This window comes from Anguilla rostrata, chromosome 1, assembly GCF_018555375.3.
Source record: "Anguilla rostrata isolate EN2019 chromosome 1, ASM1855537v3, whole genome shotgun sequence".
Taxonomy (NCBI): domain Eukaryota; kingdom Metazoa; phylum Chordata; class Actinopteri; order Anguilliformes; family Anguillidae; genus Anguilla; species Anguilla rostrata.
The window spans coordinates 61,918,009-61,936,523 of record NC_057933.1 but is presented as its reverse complement, the minus strand read 5'-3'; the positions used below and the strand labels follow the sequence as shown (position 1 = coordinate 61,936,523).

Genomic DNA, 18,515 nt, shown 5'->3' with positions numbered 1-18,515 from the left:
AAACACAATAAGTGGTGCAGAATCAAGATTAGGACCACAGAATGTTTTATTTTTATACTTGAGACAGAAAGTAACTTAAAAATATTTTTAGTATAAAGGCATCAAGTGATCAAAACATCTCACTTCAAAAAAATACATATGCAAGCACAGCACAGTATAGCATCCCTGGGACAGACTCCATACAGCGACTGATCAGGCGTGGAAAACAGGGCAGGCATAGGCGTAGAGATGTAGGCAGACGTCTGTAGATATCAAAACAGCTGATCAAAACAAAGCACCCCAAAAGTCCACAGCACACGTTAATGGGTCCACATTATGGTCCTAGAGCATTATTCAAGATCTGAAATCTCATTGCAAGTCCCAACCATAAGATTAGTGTGACTTGCAGTTTGCACATTGAGCTTTTAAAGTGAATACCATCAAAGGGGTTTTTACAGGTGCATGTTTGTGCTGGCTATGAAAAATTAATTTAAAATTTGTATGGACCATCATGTGATTCTTCAGGATTTCTAAATGTGGTGCACTTAGCCATATCAAAAAGCAATTTAATGAAGAAATATTGCTTATGGTGGTTATAAGCATACAATAAAAAAGGAAAAAGAACATGGATCATGTTAAAAACAATCATTGCCACCCCCCTCCCCATTTCTTCCAACAAGAGCCAACATACTATAACATGCTCTCCTTAAACAGTAACTGTGTAACAGTAACACTCAATGGTTGGTAACTTTAGCCGTTAGGGGAATAATTCATTGAAAGCATATTATAGTAAATCAGAATTAAACAAACACAGGAAAACATAATCAATGGAAGTCTTTTCCTGTATTAAAACATTCCATATTTGAAAGCAGACAGACCCCTCAATAATCTCTCTCTCTGATGTGAATGCTGAATTTCACAGTGCTCCCTTGCAACTCTGCCTGGATACACAATAAGGGATCACACACCCACCATCGTAAAATTAACTGAAGGCCTTTGCATTGTTGCACAGCCGCAACCTCCCTTTGTAATGCACACAATGATTCACTTTCAGGATGTTTATATGCTCTTCAGCACAAATCACACAGCATATTTTGAGTTTTTTTAGTTTTTACAAAACTCTATTAATGCAACAAAAAAAGGCAAAAGGTCAAAAGACAAGTTAGTTTTATGAAAATACTCAGTATCACCATCACCTGACTGTGCATTTGTTTGATATTAAGTGGAATATTGTATGGCATTTTCTTGTATATATGTCAAAAATGCCTGTGTTACTATACAGAAAAGTCAATAGATGGCACTAGAGGGTGTATAAGAGTAAATGTGTCTCTAGCTTCTTCCCCATTCCTAATCTCTGTAGTTCCGCATGCGGCATCATGAGAGGTCAGAAATGCAGGTCAAATGTGGCTCTCTCTCCCCTTAAGGGTCATTGTGCCCCTCTTGCATGCAAGTGGGATATTGTCGATCAGATGTAATATTATCCATTGAATGTTAGGATTATTGTGACATTACCACCATTTTGAGAAAATACAAAAGGTAATACAACTTCATTGATATTTTTGTCTACCTCACATTAAAAAATACACAAAGACCTTTTCAAGAGGATTGTTTTGGCCAAATGTGAAGTGCAGCCTGAATACAGAACAGCCTGCACGTACCATACAGCTAAAACAAAATGTTGCCAGACAGGGTACATTACTAGCGCAAGGATGTGCTAAAAAATAAGTGATTTTTCTTATCTGTCTGACTTATAGGATGCACTATTTTACACAGAACAAAATACTGTGAGGTCTCCAGATGACAACAGTGTGCGCACATTGATACATTGAACTTATTTTACTGCAAACCGTTGAAATAGGCAGTTAGTGTGGCAGTAGCCTCTGGCAGTTAGTGTGGCAGTACACACGCAAATTCACACACAATGCACGTGCAACATAGATCCAAAATTGTTTTAAAACAAAGCGTTTGCTGGCGTTCAGCCAATTCAAAGCTGAAGAAATTGAAAAATGTCTGCATCTGTGCAGTGTGCTTTCTGACCCTGTTAAAGACCATAGGTACTGGCTCCCCCACAGCATGTAGACAAACACCCCCTTCACTGAATCAAAACATTCCAAAGAGCAGCCACACACACGCACACACACACACACACACACATACACACACACGGACGCATGCACACGCGCACACACGCACATGCATGCACACACGCACACAAATGTGAGCATACAAAAGCAAATATTTTAGGAAACACTGGTAGGCTATTCTCATGTGAAAACCCAATCTTCTTACAATGAAACCTAAGCCTGATTACTGCTTTTTTTGTCAAGATACAAAAACATTGCAAAATAAATCCATGATCGTATGCCCGTTCTCAGAGAACAGGCTGAAATGCAGTCTGCCAGAGCGCCTGCACCGACACTTCAGGCTCACACTGGCAATTCCAAAACAAACAAATACTGCAACGAAACTTGTGTTAGAAACGTACAGTACAAAAGATATGTATGGAGTGGTTCACATCTATTAAAAAGTGCTTTAAAGTTCTCCTCTCTGTGACTCTGTTCTGGCGCACGCGGACCAACGCCTTGACCATTATTGTCAAGGCAGGTATCGGATAGGACCTGTCATAATCACATCGCACTCCTTCAGAGACACTCAGAAAAATGAAATGGATGATGACAGAAAATATTATTCTAACATAGGCTAATCCAACAAAAAATGGCCTGATCCTACATCATAACAAAGCAGAAAGTGAGTCAGTAATACTCAAATTTTCCTCAGCTAAAGATACAGACATTAAGCCAACAGGTTTATGTGGGCTTTACCGTCACAGGAGGGGTGTCCGTCTATGAAATGGAATTGATTTTAAACAGGGAGATCTGAATTACATTTCATTCACACAATAATATTATAATACTGTATACAGCTACACTTTTTGCATCCTATTAGACCTAAAGACTTGTTGTTTTTGGTGTGGGTTAGCAAATAGCTGGAGCAGAGAGACAAGTGACTGTCCCACAAGTATATTTAGAGACAAGCAAAGCATTTTACTTCAGCAAGCTTACTCGATATTCCAGTTTTTAAACCAATGTGAAACTGCACGTAGGTCTGTAACAATGTTTTTGTCATTTAAACTGGCAAATATATCCAGTCAGTTAAGAGTTATTTACATAGACCTTTGACTGGTTTCAATATGTCACATGGGAATGCATGGGACAGTTGGAAGTCTGTTAACGCTGCCAAAATATAGCCCATAAACATGGCTTGTTAGGCACATACTGTTGTTGATTAACGGAAAAAAGCTTGACCTCCTCCTGCTAGTATACACAGTGTGTGCTAAGGAATCCCTCCTTTTCCAGTGAGCAAATGTCTGTGATTTTAACTGCACAAAATTAGACAATGATGCCACACTGGAGGCCACAGTCTGTTAAATAAATAAGGATGCAGTTCAATATATGTAAGATTAACAGACGCACTCTCACACAAACACAAAAATGACCAGCCTGTGGACTGGGAGCAGGGGACACGGGGGTGGGGGTGATGAGATTCAGGGGGTACGCTGAACACTGAAATCGGGGAGCACACATTCAGAGAGAAAGTTCCAGCCGTTCTCAACTCAGAAAGGACTGCACACTCCGCAGAAGTGTAGAGGCACTGGCTTCTCACTGGTCATCTGTCCTCAGCTTTTCTTCGCTTCCTCCTCCCCCTTCAGACAAGTTCTTCTCCCAAAAATGTGCAAGTGTGCGCCGCTCTCTCTCTGGCTCCTCACTCCCTCTCCCCAGGCCGTCTGGGTGTGTTGGGACGATGGCCGTGCTCTGGCTTACTTCTTGCTCCCCAGGCCGTTAGAGGCCTTGTTCTTCCCCGAGCCCCTCTTCCGTCTAGACGGGGCCGCAGAGCTTCCTGCCTCCTTCTCTCCTGCTACACATGCAAAGTTCCTCTTCAGTTTGAAGGCAGACATTTTTCAATGCAGACATTTTACTGCACATCATGGTGTCACATATCAATGTGCATTAAGAATTTAAAACACATATATCTCAAATCTAAGGTTAAAGGTTAACAGGGGACAAATGGTCAAAGTTTAAAAAATACTTTCACTTTGAAATCTCCTTTAAAAATGACTTTCTACACACGCCTAATGACAAAGGTCAATATTCAATCATCAGTAAGAAAAAGAAAATCAGCAGTGGCTCCCAACAGCAGGGATTAGGACTCAGTATGGTATGACTACACAGGAAATAATGCCAATCAATAGCCAAGCACAAGGGCACAGCCATTCAAATTTAGTGGTTAAACAAGAGTATCCTTAAGCAGTGCTTATGTACTGCACAAAAAGGGAATTCACATCCATTATTTAATAATTACTTGTGTATTCCACCTCTGCCAAGCCTGCAGTAGGTTATGTAGCTGGAATTATACTGGAAAGTATTGTACCTTTAACATTTTCCGGAATATATCCACATGAATCTATGAAGGAGCTGTCCTCACATTCTGAAAGGTTCTGGAAAAATAAGCAGATCAGTACATAAAACTGGCCATTCACATACTGGAGTCCCTTTTTCCATGATAGCATTATGCTGAATCACTGAGATGCAGCACAAATTACTTGAGCCGGATGTTCCCTGGAAACACTACTTCACCCGGCTGCTCTGACCACTGATCCCTGTTTCTGTTCTGACCTTTGCTCCACACAGACCCCCACTGTGAAAGTGAAATGCTTGTTATATCCAACTCATCTTTGTTGGAGATAAGGACTCTAGTTGATCCAACGCTAGTCACATTTTAAATAACAGCTAATAATGAACTTTTGATCGAAGTGCCTAACTGCCAGAAAGATAAAAATCACAATGTGGGAAAATGACAATTGTCATTACCATTACTATTCATTACATCAACAAAAAAAACCACTAATAATAAATATAATCACGTAAAATAAACATGCTGACATCTCACCATTGCAGTTCATCACTACTGAAATGGAACACAGTTTATGAAAACTGACATCATTCAGCAGAAACAAACAACCAACTCAGACTCAGCCTGACGGTTTGGTAGAAAGAAGGCACTTACTTTCTGTCTGGGGCTGTAGTTTTCTGCGAACCACATCATCCCGGACAGACACAAGAAAGTGGTGAAGGCCTGGGAAGGAGATGGAGAGAATCACTGAAAACAAAGCTACAGTTCCCCCAGTGTTGCACACATCATAGACAGAGAGCAAGAACTTTAGACACAATCCATAGTGTAATGCAGACACAGTGCTCACAATATTTCTGCTGCACATCCAATATAATTTACTCATAAAGCCTTTTTCTACAACACAACAGATACAGAGAAATACTTGGAGCTACGACGGCTACATATTAAGCTGATTTCCAGAAGTAGCCTCACTCCCGGTATACATCTCAATGCCATTTAAATCATTTTCAACTGTTGGAAAGAGTTTGTCTTACCACACAGATGAGCCAGAGGATTACATATAGGACCTGGGTTTTGGAAAACAGGTCCTGTCCAAATTTAATACAGGCCAAGGCTTCCAAGAAGGCAATAGCTCTGTGGGAGTGAAGATAGCAAATTTAAGAGAATGGCATGTGGCTACAGTACTAGAGAATCAGCTACGGGCATATGCTTGGGTCAAAGGTCAAACGGCAGGTACTTACAGAAGGCTTGTATGTTTTACTATCACCAGTAAAACTACACAACTACATTCCTGGTTTAAACGAGTAGTTCTGGTCTAATTAAAGTGCTGGAAAAAAACTATTCCTGGGATAGAATATTTTATGGGCTACTTGCAACTAAATAAATTTTGTTAAAATATAATTAATTCTGGTCAGTACTTCAATAGATGCACTATACTGTAAGTGAAGACTGCGAAGGTTTCCTTTAATACATAGCTGTTAAATGTAGCCAAAGTGAAGATGAAGGTTGTGAATTTATATTAATATTCTTCTGTGTTTCCTCATCTTCCAAACTAATTAAACACACACACACACACACACACAGACACGCGCACATACACAGACACACACACTGAATATACACTGAAGAGAAGCAGGCAAATCCACTGACTACACAGTATAAAACTCAAGAGTGGTTGCTGGGCTCAATTTTTTTCCACGTTGGAAGTTAGAACCTTAATCCATTCCAAGGGCTTAACATTTCATTTGGCAGGTCAGATATGGAGAATGAAGGACTTCATTGTTTTGTGCTGAACTGTGAGACACTGAGATATCCCTGTGAAAGTGGACTGAACAGTGGTCAGCAGCAGCAGCCTGACTCTCACCCCAGACTGACCCCACACTGGTGATTCTCATTCACTACAAGGCAGCCTTTATTTACAAAGACTCTGTGGAGTCTGAGCAGTGTAGAGTGGGAGGTTCTGAGAGAAGCAGCACAGGGCCTTGTGGCAAAGCATACCCAGCACGCACTGGACTTTCCCTCCCATCAACCCTCATATTAAACCATTGGTGGCATTTCACACATTCCTCAGTCACATGTTCAGGAAAAACTAATGGCCCTATTTGTACAATCAGGGCATTTGATAACAATCCTATTGAAAGTTAAGCAAACAATTTTAAAGCACTTACCCAAAGACCCAGCACTGTGTCCCAACTCTTTTGCACTGTGTGTCGGTGAGGTATGCATAATATTGCCTAAAATAAAAAAAAGCAATTAATTTTAACCAAAAGCGATACCATTTAGATCATTTGTTTCTGCTCATGGGAAATCGTGTGTTATTTGTACAGAGGAAGACTCTGAAATGAACCAAAATATAAAGGAAGTAAGTTACTGGAAAAACACAAACCACTGACAGCATTTTTCATGTTGCAAATGCAATTTCACTCTTCACAGTCAAAAGTTCAATAATGATTTGGTAAGATGCATGAAAATGAATACTTATACAATACAATATAAAACTTATTAAATTATTGAATAATGCTCATGTTATTTTTCTTTCTTGGGTTGGCTTTCTGAAAGCCTTCATTTCAGTGACCCACTATCTTTTTGACCTTTTCAAACCATTTAATTTTCTTCTCCCCATACTTTATAGCAAACATGATTTTACCATATTGCATTACTGTGTTCTTTAGCAACAGTACTAAGGTATGCCACTTTGTATAATGTTTTACAATACTTAAGTTTATATAAATTGATATCAATGCTATCTCAATAATAAATTGGATTATTCATTTTTTCAATTAGTTGAATTCATTTCTGCAGTGATCAGATGCATGCTTTCAGCTCATCGGCAGCTGTAAGTGTATTTAAGTGCATTAAGTTTTAGCACATCTATTCTTAGATACATTCCTGCTCGTTCACAATAGCAGGTCGCCAAGGCAGTAGAATGGCATGAAGACACCTGGCACAGCAGTTCTCTACAGCCAGAACAATCAAGCATTATGGGAGCCCTGTACTACCTTCTAATGCAACTAATAGCAAAATTTGGATTTGGGAAAGAACAATCTAATAACACATGCGGTTTCAAAAACGCCATGATATTATATGCCTTAACCCCAACAGGAAATGCATCACAACACGGGCAAACTACAGCCTGCGTGTACTTCACACATACTGGAGTATTTCACACCATCCTTCCAGGGCTGGCCACACATGACTGGAGTGGGTGATTCCCGTGTGTCAGCTATGTGAGCAGAGTAGTGAAAAGAGGCTACAACCCGAAAACCCCCCTTCCACCGGAATAGAGTGGGTGTCTGTGTAAATGTGTATGTAAGAGAGACCCTTACCGGACAGTGGGGGCGGTGATGACTCCTATGAAGAGTATTCTGCACCAGCTAAGTGCGTGACAGGCCTGGAACACAAATATGTGCTTCAGGAAGAAGGTGTTCAACTCTGTCAGCTGGGAGGAGGGAGAGGGGGCCAAAGAGAAAAAGAGATTTAAGCAGATGAACAAATCCCACTCTACACACCAAGAGCTATTACTTGCAATTTTGTCAACAAAAAAAAAGTCAAAACCAAAATTTTCGTCTCTGCTCGAATTTGCCATATGGCACTGCAAACATGACTTGTGACTTATTCGTCAGTAACATCAGTTACACAATAACGTGTAATTTGAAATAAAATCAGACGACTGGTGTACAACCCTACATTCCCACCCATGACCAAGCAGCTGAAGCTGTATAGTAGTTCAGCTCTGAGCGAGTTTTGTACCGTGCTGCAAAGAACAGTCCCTAGAAAGCAGGGAAAGCGTGACAGCACAGACACTCTAAACCTGCTCTGAGACTACAGAGCAGTCAGCATTCCCCACCATGGCAAAATATCATCTCACAGCTCCGGTCAGATCAGCATATGGAGAATGTGAGCTACTGTGTATGTACAAGCACTAGCATCTCAGACACAGATGTCTTTGAGCAGGTGCAGTCCTCTGTTCCTGGCAGAACTCGCTGTTTACTAGTAGTATTGTGCCATGTGAAATAACCACAGAACAGCTGTATAACTTGCACATTTGGTGCAGCAGCTTGGTTTGAAGTGCAGAATCTGTTGAAAGAGGGGCTGAGATTCTGCTCCACTTCTCAGCCAATGGGTAGAGCTGCTGACCTGGACTTCAAAATCTTTTAAAAACATGATTAAAACCAAGATCACGGTCACTCCAAGGCAACCACCCATGACTTACATATCTGATAAACAATAAATTAACTGGACAGTATTTTTAAAATGAGGTCCTGGGGAAGTATATAGTTGCAACGAAGCACTGAGCAACAAAAGCTTTCTCCATGGTAGATTCATAATAGCTTCATATCCAACCAAGGCATTTTATTCCCTCACAGAAGAACCAGAGGTGCCCTTTGAAGCCAGTGGAGGGTGGGAGGCAGAACTGAGAGAACTTGAGACGGCTTTCTCTCCTTTCTCTTTCCCAGGACACAAAAGGGACTGAGGTGCTTTCATTGTCATGGCAGCCAGCATGCAGAAGGGGAGGGGGTTGGCAGCTTCAGACAGCTCTCTGGCACAACTGATAGTCCGCAGCTCTGGAACTTTCTGTGTTCTGCCAGCAGTGGCGTCTCTCTGCTTACAGCACACTGTGTGTTTGTGCGCGCATGCATGCGTGCATGTGTGCGTGCGTGCGTGTGTGTGTGTGTGTGTATGCATGTCATAACATATTGAAATCAATATGAAAGATCTGCTGTAAAAAAAAGACTGAGAAGAGCTCAATGCAATAGCCCACTAAACTACAGCAGTGCATCTGCGGCACAGTGACTCAGCAATACAGGGCTGACCTACAGTACATCCAAACACAGCCCCTCCTCGCTGTCAGTCAGGAGACAGAACCATCCCAGAATGCACAACAGGTCACCACCTCAGCTCTTCTTCTTAATAATCAGCTGTGCAGGGAAAAATCCTCAGGGCAACCTGGTCTAAAATCTTTTTTTTCCTTTCCATAAGATTTGGATTGAGGCCTACTGTAGCATTCCAGCTCTGTAGTCTTGTGGAATATTAAGTCAGCAACATGGACAATGTGGTCCATCAGGGCTGACAACATGGCGTTTGGCAGCTGCACTCTAAACTGAGTTAATGAATAGACTATTGGTTTTTCAACCATAACGATAATAACAAGTAGCCAAGAGCATAAATGCCAATGCCAAAGAATTTAAATTCTTCTCAGCTATGTCATCAGGATAAATCTGTCCAACCTTTAAATGAAAGCAGGGCACTATATGTATTGGGGTCTGGCTGTTTGCATCATCATCAGAAATTTTACATGTTTGAGTGACTTGTTCTACTTGGGCATACATTTCACCAGGGAGACACACACTGGCTTTTTCCTCTAATATAACAGGCAAATTGGCAAGCAGCAATATTACTCTAGTAGGTCAACAGCATGGCTATTAGCAGTCGCATGTAAAGTAGACAAAATGGGACTGATCTGGCGATGCCGGTAAGCTAGGCTACACTGCAGACAAGCCAAGCTCACCTGCCAGATGATCATGAAGAGGTAGATACCCGCCACCCTCTGGAAGGAGGATTTGGGGTCGAACCAGCGCACATATGTCCAACTGGCAGGAGTGAACTGCAGTACAGCACGCTTGATCTTGCCTGTTGTAGTGTGGATGTCCCTGGACACACAGATGGAGATACACAAACATTCAAAAACCCCAGAGTTTTGACATCTTCCAGAAGATCATTTACAAATTGTGCCTTGCATTTACATGGTGATTAGTATGGCTGAGAACATGTTCAGTCTTTTGTTTGGAAGTGTATACATTTTCACTTTATTTTTTAAATACTTTCTAACTTTTCTTTAATCATGAAGGATACATTTGTTTTTCTTTTTTGTGTCTTGTGACTCTTGGAAAAACAACATGTACTTGTTGACAGGCAGGCATATTAAGTCAAAAAATGCTCTTGTATTTTAGAGTGAAGGCAAAACAGCACAGGTCACAATTGGCAAAAGCCCCTCTGTAGTACCTTGCAGATAATAGCTGTTGACAGGCAAATGTGTGAAATGAGTTATTGTGCACTGTTTACCACTTCCTGTTCAGTTGGTGCAACAGTAAGTCAATGAGACCAGCCAATTCTCGGCACCTCAGTTGCGGTGGGGGAAAATTTTTTCACATGTACCACTTTGCGTGTCATGAAGAAGTCACACTAGTGAGTTTTTCCATTCTACCTGCTTTTACTGTGTACAGCCAGATAGTCTACTAGCCATTAACATATGTTCAGGCCTCAGGCCAAACATGTTGTCTAGTGCCTTCTTTTCATTCAAACGTCACTAACTCCCATTGAATCCCTTCCCACAGAATCATTTTAAAATGATGGGATCCACAGTGTGTGTTTTGGACTATGGGGGGGTATGTGAAAGAGCCCACTGATTACTCACTGGTGTGTGGTGGAAGACCTACTTGATGCTGGCCCAGTGGTACGTGCGGATCTCAAGGAAGCGGCAGACCGTCATGCCCAGCCAGATCCCCCCTCCGTTACAGAGCAGGATGTCCAGGATCACCTGGTCCCACCAGCACTCCGCAAAGTTGGGCAGCAGGTGCATGAAAAAGAGCTGCGGGCAAGGCAGAGAGGAGAGAGGTGTTCTAAGTGAAACAACAAACAAGAATATCACCCGGTTTTCAGCTTGCACCTTAATAAAATGTTCATGGTGCCCCTCTAATGTATTTTTTGTCTTGTAGTCAATTATCTCAAACCAAACATTTCATGTGCTATGTAGCTGTGGATAAGTGTCTACTGAATTATCTTAACTGAACAGCCTTGTAAATCAGTTCTTATCATTTTAATTTTAAAATGGCAGAATGATGGAGTGAGTGAGATAATACAAATGAAGCCAAAAAATGAATACAATTATTTATTCAATTAACAGATGAGAGAGAAAGAGGGGATCCTGTAGTTGAAGTTAAGTTGTATTGAATAATTATTGTTCACTTTAATTATAATTAATTATTTCAGAAATCATGACAGTTAAAGGTGAAAGACCATGAGATTATCTGGTGCACTTTATATTACATTTAAAAATAATACAAAATTGGCAACATGCCTATGATATGCTAATCCTTGGTAGAAATCGAAACAGCAACAACAATCTTGGCAAGGCACAGTCTGCATATGACACTGTTCAATACTTACACAAGCAACTCAGAATGTATTGTAAATTGCATAACATGTAGCCTTTTTTGTAGACAGTACCACAGTCAACCCATTTGAGCTGAGCTTAGGCATTTTAACAATTATCAAAACAATATTTCAGTATGTAGTGGCTGAAATTGGCTGAAAAGTGGAACAAATGAATAACATTACATAATTACATAATCTGTAATTATAAAGGAAAAGACAAATCAAAAAGACACCAGCGATTGTTTCATCATCCTCTTAATGTTCAATATTACATTAGTGGACTTTGATATTATTTGGAATGATTTATTAAAATATATTTTTTAATATTCATTTTTGAAGAATGTGTATCTCTTGTAATACTCTATATTACATATGTGATATGTCTATATGATGTTACATAATATTGTATGAGCACAGCACACAGCAGCATGAGACCCCTTGTAGCTTTAGAGTTAAGGCCCATTGTATGACGTAGTCTCAAAGATGAGTCAGCAGAACAGGCCATCATTCAGGGCAGTAGGATGGTCAGTACTGTACAGTTCAAAACAATGTGGTTACTATAGCAATGGTCGCTAATAGGTTAGCATGATAACCACAGACTCAGAGCTCCAAAGCTGTTCAGTCATTCAAACACTAAATCTGGCTGCAGCTAACAGAGTTCATCCTGGAAACGAGCAAACAATGATCAACCTCAGACTTTCACATCTAAAGCAATGAGGAAATAATTTTATTCAGCACATATTTATATACACATTACTTCATAAGGACATATTTCATACGTAAAGAATCACTGTATGCACACACTACAAAATATAAACAGGACACGTTTGACCCCAGAGATTCCCACTGACACTTTTCCTAGATATCAACATCAGCACAATATTCTTCCAAGCCAACACTCTTAATTACACCTGACACTGTCTCCGTTTTTTCAGATTCACTCATCATGATGGTGGTGTGCACTGCACAAGAAGCGCCTACTTACATGCTATAAAGATAAACGAATCTACCAGCCACCTGCACAGCACTGATAACATAAACTAATAAATGCAAAGCCCATCGATGGACTGCATCCCAAGTCAATGTAAACCCACATCACACTCCACTGTTATCATTATTATGTTAATTTGGCACACACTTATCAAGTGGCTTATGAGGCCATCATGAAATCATATCAACACTTATGACATACATGTCATAATTGCACTAGTGAAGGTGAATCAGAAACAAAATAGGAAGCAATAAATCAATGATAAAGGATTAGTCCTGGTCCCTGACCAGGTGGTTCCATTCATGGGGGCATTCTTAAAAACTCTAACAGCATCACAAAGACCACATTTCAGCCCGGAAGGCCTTGGCGGGGAGCCCTCACCTCGGTGAGCTCCCAGGTGATGCTGATGGTCCAGCAGAGGCCGTAGCTGCGGATGAGCAGGGCTTTCATGGCCCAGCCCCAGAAGTGCCCGAAGGCAAAGATATCAAAGTGACTCAGGATTCGCTCCCAGGTGATCACATGGCAGTTGATGGCATATTCCTGCACAGAGAACCGGGACAAACCAGCGCAGAGAGCTGTCAGAAAACAGCATAAAGCCCAGAGAAATTCAACAAATGCTCACATGCACACAAAGAATATTTTTGCCTCAGCTCCTGGAACTTCATTTTTTCAGATGATCTATTGACTGAGTGTCTGGGGTCAAGATTATTCAGAAAACATGCAACTTTAAAATACAGCACCTTTTTGGCACAGTGGAGACTAATGGCTTTACAGATCAAAATAACATGTTGTTATGTTTTAAATCTGTATATCTTTTTTGCTTTTACATATTTTTTTCTCTTGTACATAAAAAGAATAGGATTCTTTTTGCTGTCAAATTAGTTCATAGTTTTGTGTCTGAAACCATGGGAATGCATTACTCTTTACTATTATCTTTAATTTGTTGGTTTACATATAAAACGATGCTTTTTTTTGTTCTTCTGCCTTGCAAAACGGCATCTTGCTCCTGAGAGACTTTTCATTGAGCATGTATGTGATGTATTTGTACCATTAGAGCACAGTACATGCAGGAATTATCAGGCTAGACAGACTCCGGGCTCTATTTTAACAACCTAAGCGCACGGTTTAAAGCGCATGGCGCAAGTGCATTTAGGGCGTGTCCAAATCCACTTTTGCTAATTTAACGGCGTATAATCTGAGCGCAAAGTAAGGTACATGGTTCAAAGGGGTTGTACTTAGTCTCTTAATTAATCTTAGACGTGTTTTGGGCGTAACATTAAATAAACCAATCAGTGTCATCTCCCATTCCCTTTAAAAGCAAGGTGCGATTGCACCTTCGCGGATTGCTATTATAATGGCGGATTTGCCAAGTAGTAGGAAAGAATGCTGATAAATATTATGACTAACCATTATGACATGTATTTTTTTTTAAATATTGCGCATTGTGCACCCGCCTATGTAGGCGCATATTACTATTTTAATAATGCGCCCTTAAAATAACAGTAAAATACTGTGCCATTGACTTAAGACCAGGTTTTTGTTGGTCAATCGCGCAATCGCTTTCTGCTGCCTCAAGATAGCAATGGGCCAACAATGCGCCTGACCACATCTCATTTTAAGACCAACACGCCCATGGGCGCTCAGATGGGCGCACGTACATTTGCTATTTAAACAACGTGGGCGCTGGACGGGAAAATGACAACTGCGTCGGTCTGAAACTCGCAAAGACACTTGCATTGCGCTTGGCGCCGCTTAGCGTCGGGTGTAAGCTAGAGCCCTCCAGGCCTCAGGCTATAGGCTACTGCCAGCAATTACATTAATCCCATGTAGTGCACTACAGCTGTACGCTTGCACAAGATATAATACCAGTGTAAATCCAATGGCCTATTAAGCAGCAAGACCAGTGTTCTGACACTCTACTATGCCACCCATTTCAGAGTCCCATTTCCCCAAATTCAAGGGCCCTTAAAACAGTACAGAGGGTTATATGATGACTCTTGTAGACTCTTGCAATTTGATTTGATCTTGATGAACAGATGCCATAGATATCACACAGAAAAGAGGCAGGACAATATTGTGAAGGGTGTTTAGCATTATGCCACAATACATCTGTATACAACCAATATAGTGCACAGTCCATGTGTGTCAGCACAACTAACTCTTGCCATGCCATCCTAAAGCCTTTAGCTGCCCACACTCCTGCATTGAGGAATGGACAGCACACTACAAGCGTGGGAGTAAGATCTGCAACTGACCTTTGAATCTCATAATTCAAACAACAATAACTCAGTTAGTCATGGCCACACCTTCAAGTCTGCTTCCAAAGAGTCAATAATCCTACTTGATACATTGCTTAAGCTTCTCTGTCCTCAGAATCATTTGGAAACCTACTTCCAGAAGCTGGTATTATCTCTTTACAGACATTAATCATATATCATTGAATTACAACTGATATAGAGAGGGCCAGTGAATACCAGACAGGTTTTAAACTTCGGGCTTGTTTTCATTCATCACCCAGTGGAGATGATAAGAGCAGGGAAGGAAGAATGAAAATGTGAGGAGGAGCATAACAGTGTGGTTTGCAGTTAGGAAACTGAAAATATAACCAGATATTTATATTTTCACATGCTAATTTGAGCATTGTAGGTGTAGCCTGAACCATGGTTCTTAACCCTAATTATATCAGTAACATTAAGTATATGTATTATATATCTTCCATTTATATGAATAATGTATAAACAATAAATTTGCTGACACCGTTGGACTACATTTACTCTTTAACCATTTAGTTGTAAAATGTTGCTACAGGGGCTGCTGACAGTCACTAGATATCAGTAGTAAGTTACAGAAGAACATAACACTGGAAAGTGGAGTCCAATAAATAGAAACAGAAATAATGTAATGTAGAGGATAAAATAAGGAAAAACAATGGAGATGAGGAGCTACAGGTGGTGCAAGCCAGTCTCTCTTCCCTTCTGGTCTCTCTCTCATCCCTCTCTCACAGGGAGCACGACAGAGAAAAAGGAGCATGGGTGTTCTCACCATGACGTCTGCCTCCCGGGTCGCATACCGCAGGTTGGGATCAAGCCAGTACATGAGCTTCTTCACCTGCTCCCAGTTCAGGAAGATGATGAAGACCAGGAACAGGAAGTACAGCACACTCAGACCTGAGGGGCAAAGCTACCAATCAGGAAGGCTTTTGCCTGGATCATGATGCAGCACATGGCACAAGTGTTTAATCTTATGACCCTTTCAGATATTCACACAAGAATTTCCATTCAACTCTTATATTTTACAAGGAAAACAAACACATGACCCACAAAATATATAGGTTAAAAGCAGTAATACGTGTAGGGTAGTACATCTTCCTCTCACCAAATATTCTATAGTTAACTATCTGAAATTCATGCTGGCATATCCACCACACAAATGTAAGTAAGAGACACATTTGATGAAGCATTGGTTACTTACCAAAAACCATGCGCCATATTGCTGGATGAGGTCTGGTGAATGGACCTAAAATTAACAGAAATAAAAACACACATGTCAATATTTAGTGGTTGTGTGTAATAAAAAAAAAAAAACTTTATTTGGGTATAGTCTTGTTGTTAACTTAAGAACATGTTCCTTCATTTGATAACCTCCATGCTAGGTGATTTAACCTGGGGACTCAATAAAATTAACATGTAAGAGATGAACGCAAGCATTGGTAAAATATACATTTTTAATTTTGCTACCGGCTGCTCCCACAGCAATATGTGAGAATTAAAATATATATACAATGCTTGCTTAAATTTATTAGAAGCAAAGAACCAGAGCATATGCTGAACACAAACCCAACCTCCATTCTTCAGAATTCTGCATATTCTCACACAGCTAAACAGCACTGTCAAAACTAGGACTAAAACATATAATCATGTGACCATGGGTTGCACATCTTCCTTCCACAGGTTTGCACTGGCTCATACCATTGGGAAATGCAAGGGTGCTGATGACCAGGAAGAAAGATATCACCAAGATGAGGCCCACCCTGAGGTTGTTGTCAGGATCTGCATCATTCCTGACAGTAGAAGCAAAAATACATTGTGTTTTTAGGCCAAAAAACAGTTTCCATTTATACAATCCTTTCTGATGATCATCAGGGACATACAGACGTACATTGGGATGAGATAGATAAGCACAGTACAGTTCCTAGCATTTTGTTCAGCTTTAAATTATGACTATTAACAAGGTGATATTGCCCAACAATGCTATCTTACTTAGCAAAGAAACTAACAGGCAAACTCAGCTAACGTTAGCAAGGCTATTCATTGTTGAACGGAAGCCACATGGGGCTAGTTGGAAGGTAGGCAAACTCAACTAACTCAAACTTTTATAGACTGTAAAATGCTCACTGGAGTTCACTCGGGAGCGCGACTGAAATATGCAAAAGTTAGGAACCGAAGCAGAATCGAAATGCGCGTGTCTTATCGAATCCACGGTTCTTGGGAATTTGGAAACGGCTCTTGATACCCCCCCAACACACACCCATTTTTTAAAAATCATACAATCGCCCCTGGTTCTAGGGCGTGTACTTGCTCCACCCCACCTTTATTTCTGAAAATGGCAGGGATACGCTAGTGAATTAAGCGCACCACTTTTGTGAGGAAAAGAAGTGTTCATTTTTTTAAACGAAGACATGTTTTGAGTTCTGATTAGAAGAAACCATGTTTTCATACCGCAAGGTTTTATTCCTAAAAACAAACATGGGCTACGGTTCTAAAATAACGAGAACTACAAGTACGAATAACTGTTAGGCTACAAGCTAGATAGAAACATAGAGTTTATATATAGAATGCGGAACCAGTGGCGTCGTGTAGTGTATTTTTCCCCCTAAGGTACTCGTGTTATGAGAAACTACACTTAGTCAAGGACATCCTACAGTGACTTACAATACATGCCTGGTCATTTAAGACTCCCATACTTTATAGTCGAGAAGAAACAGCACTGCAGACAGGATAGGCTACGGACGTCCACAATTTCCGCGTTTTGCACTGTATTTAAAGAAAAACTAGCATGCTAAACACTTTATCACAGCTAAATAGCTGGTTAAGCATGTCATCTTGATAATTACGATTCGATTTGTAAAACTAGCGAAAGAGAGCACTGCCCCGTCCCTAACTAGCTAGTGAAACACTAATTATCCAGCCCTCAGAATGGATGTGCTTGTCATGCGTAACATTAGCTTAGGCGAAGCTATATTAGCTACTGTTGGAAAGAGCATCACCACATACCTAGTAAACGCAAAGTACATCAAGCTGACCACTGTGAACGTCAACAGTGTGATGGTGTGAGGTTTGTAGAAAAACTCAATTGTGATATCTTCCACTTGCTGTTCGTTGATCATGCGAAAATGTAGCCTGTAATTGACATCATCTTTGCTCAGAGTTCGGCACCCCATTACGGACGCCATTGCGGGAGAGCGAAAGGAGTCTCCTACCCCTCTTCGCGAGTCACGCACGCACTTTGGCTCTCCAGGGTAGGGTGCCTGGCCAAGGCTCGTGGTGAACAAAGATGGTTGAGAGCGAGAATGAGCGGAGAGGCTGTAAAACGCTATCGGGTCCAAAATGAGGGGGATGGGAAGGAGACAGCAAAAGAGGCGGGCATGAGATCTCTATGTCCCGGATCTGAAACAAGCAAAAGACGGGTCTTGTTCTTCTAGTTTCATGCTTAATAATACCCTCGTACGAAAACTACAGGAGATATATAGAGACTGGTCCTGTCCTTGTTTGTTTTGAAAGGTCGGTGTCCGCACAACGAGGCTATTTTTGTGTGCAACTGGGACTGACACAAGTTATTACCGTTCCTATGTCAGGCCACGTGTGTAGCCTACAGTCAGGTGTGTATGTTGCTAGCTGACTATGGGTGCAACATCTCGTTACTGTATTCATTTAAAACAGGAAATGGCGGTACACGTGTCTTATTTCGAAATCTACATCGA

At 40.8% G+C, this 18,515-nt stretch overlaps 1 protein-coding gene across 4 annotated transcripts; it reads right to left on the bottom strand.

Moving 5' to 3' along the window:
* Window positions 1-28: 28 nt before the first annotated feature.
* ptdss1a (phosphatidylserine synthase 1a) lies at window positions 29-18,414 on the bottom strand. Of its 4 annotated transcripts, none has more exons than XM_064347631.1 (13): window positions 17,809-18,414; window positions 16,504-16,595; window positions 16,007-16,051; window positions 15,578-15,702; window positions 12,917-13,075; window positions 10,827-10,978; window positions 9,899-10,040; window positions 7,716-7,828; window positions 6,558-6,623; window positions 5,424-5,523; window positions 5,044-5,112; window positions 4,408-4,474; window positions 29-3,891 (listed from the first exon to the last, which is right to left on the bottom strand). In XM_064347631.1, the coding sequence occupies exons 1-13, from the start codon at window positions 17,985-17,987 to the stop codon at window positions 3,797-3,799; spliced, it is 1,404 nt and encodes a 467-aa protein (XP_064203701.1). In that variant the 5' UTR covers window positions 17,988-18,414; the 3' UTR covers window positions 29-3,796. The 4 variants fall into 4 exon arrangements, with proteins under 4 accessions (XP_064203701.1, XP_064203692.1, XP_064203708.1 ...); XM_064347622.1 differs by having other exon boundaries at window positions 29-3,894; window positions 17,809-18,412; XM_064347638.1 differs by lacking the exon at window positions 17,809-18,414 and adding an exon at window positions 17,467-17,709 and having other exon boundaries at window positions 29-3,894.
* Between the last annotated feature and the right edge of the window lie 101 nt (window positions 18,415-18,515).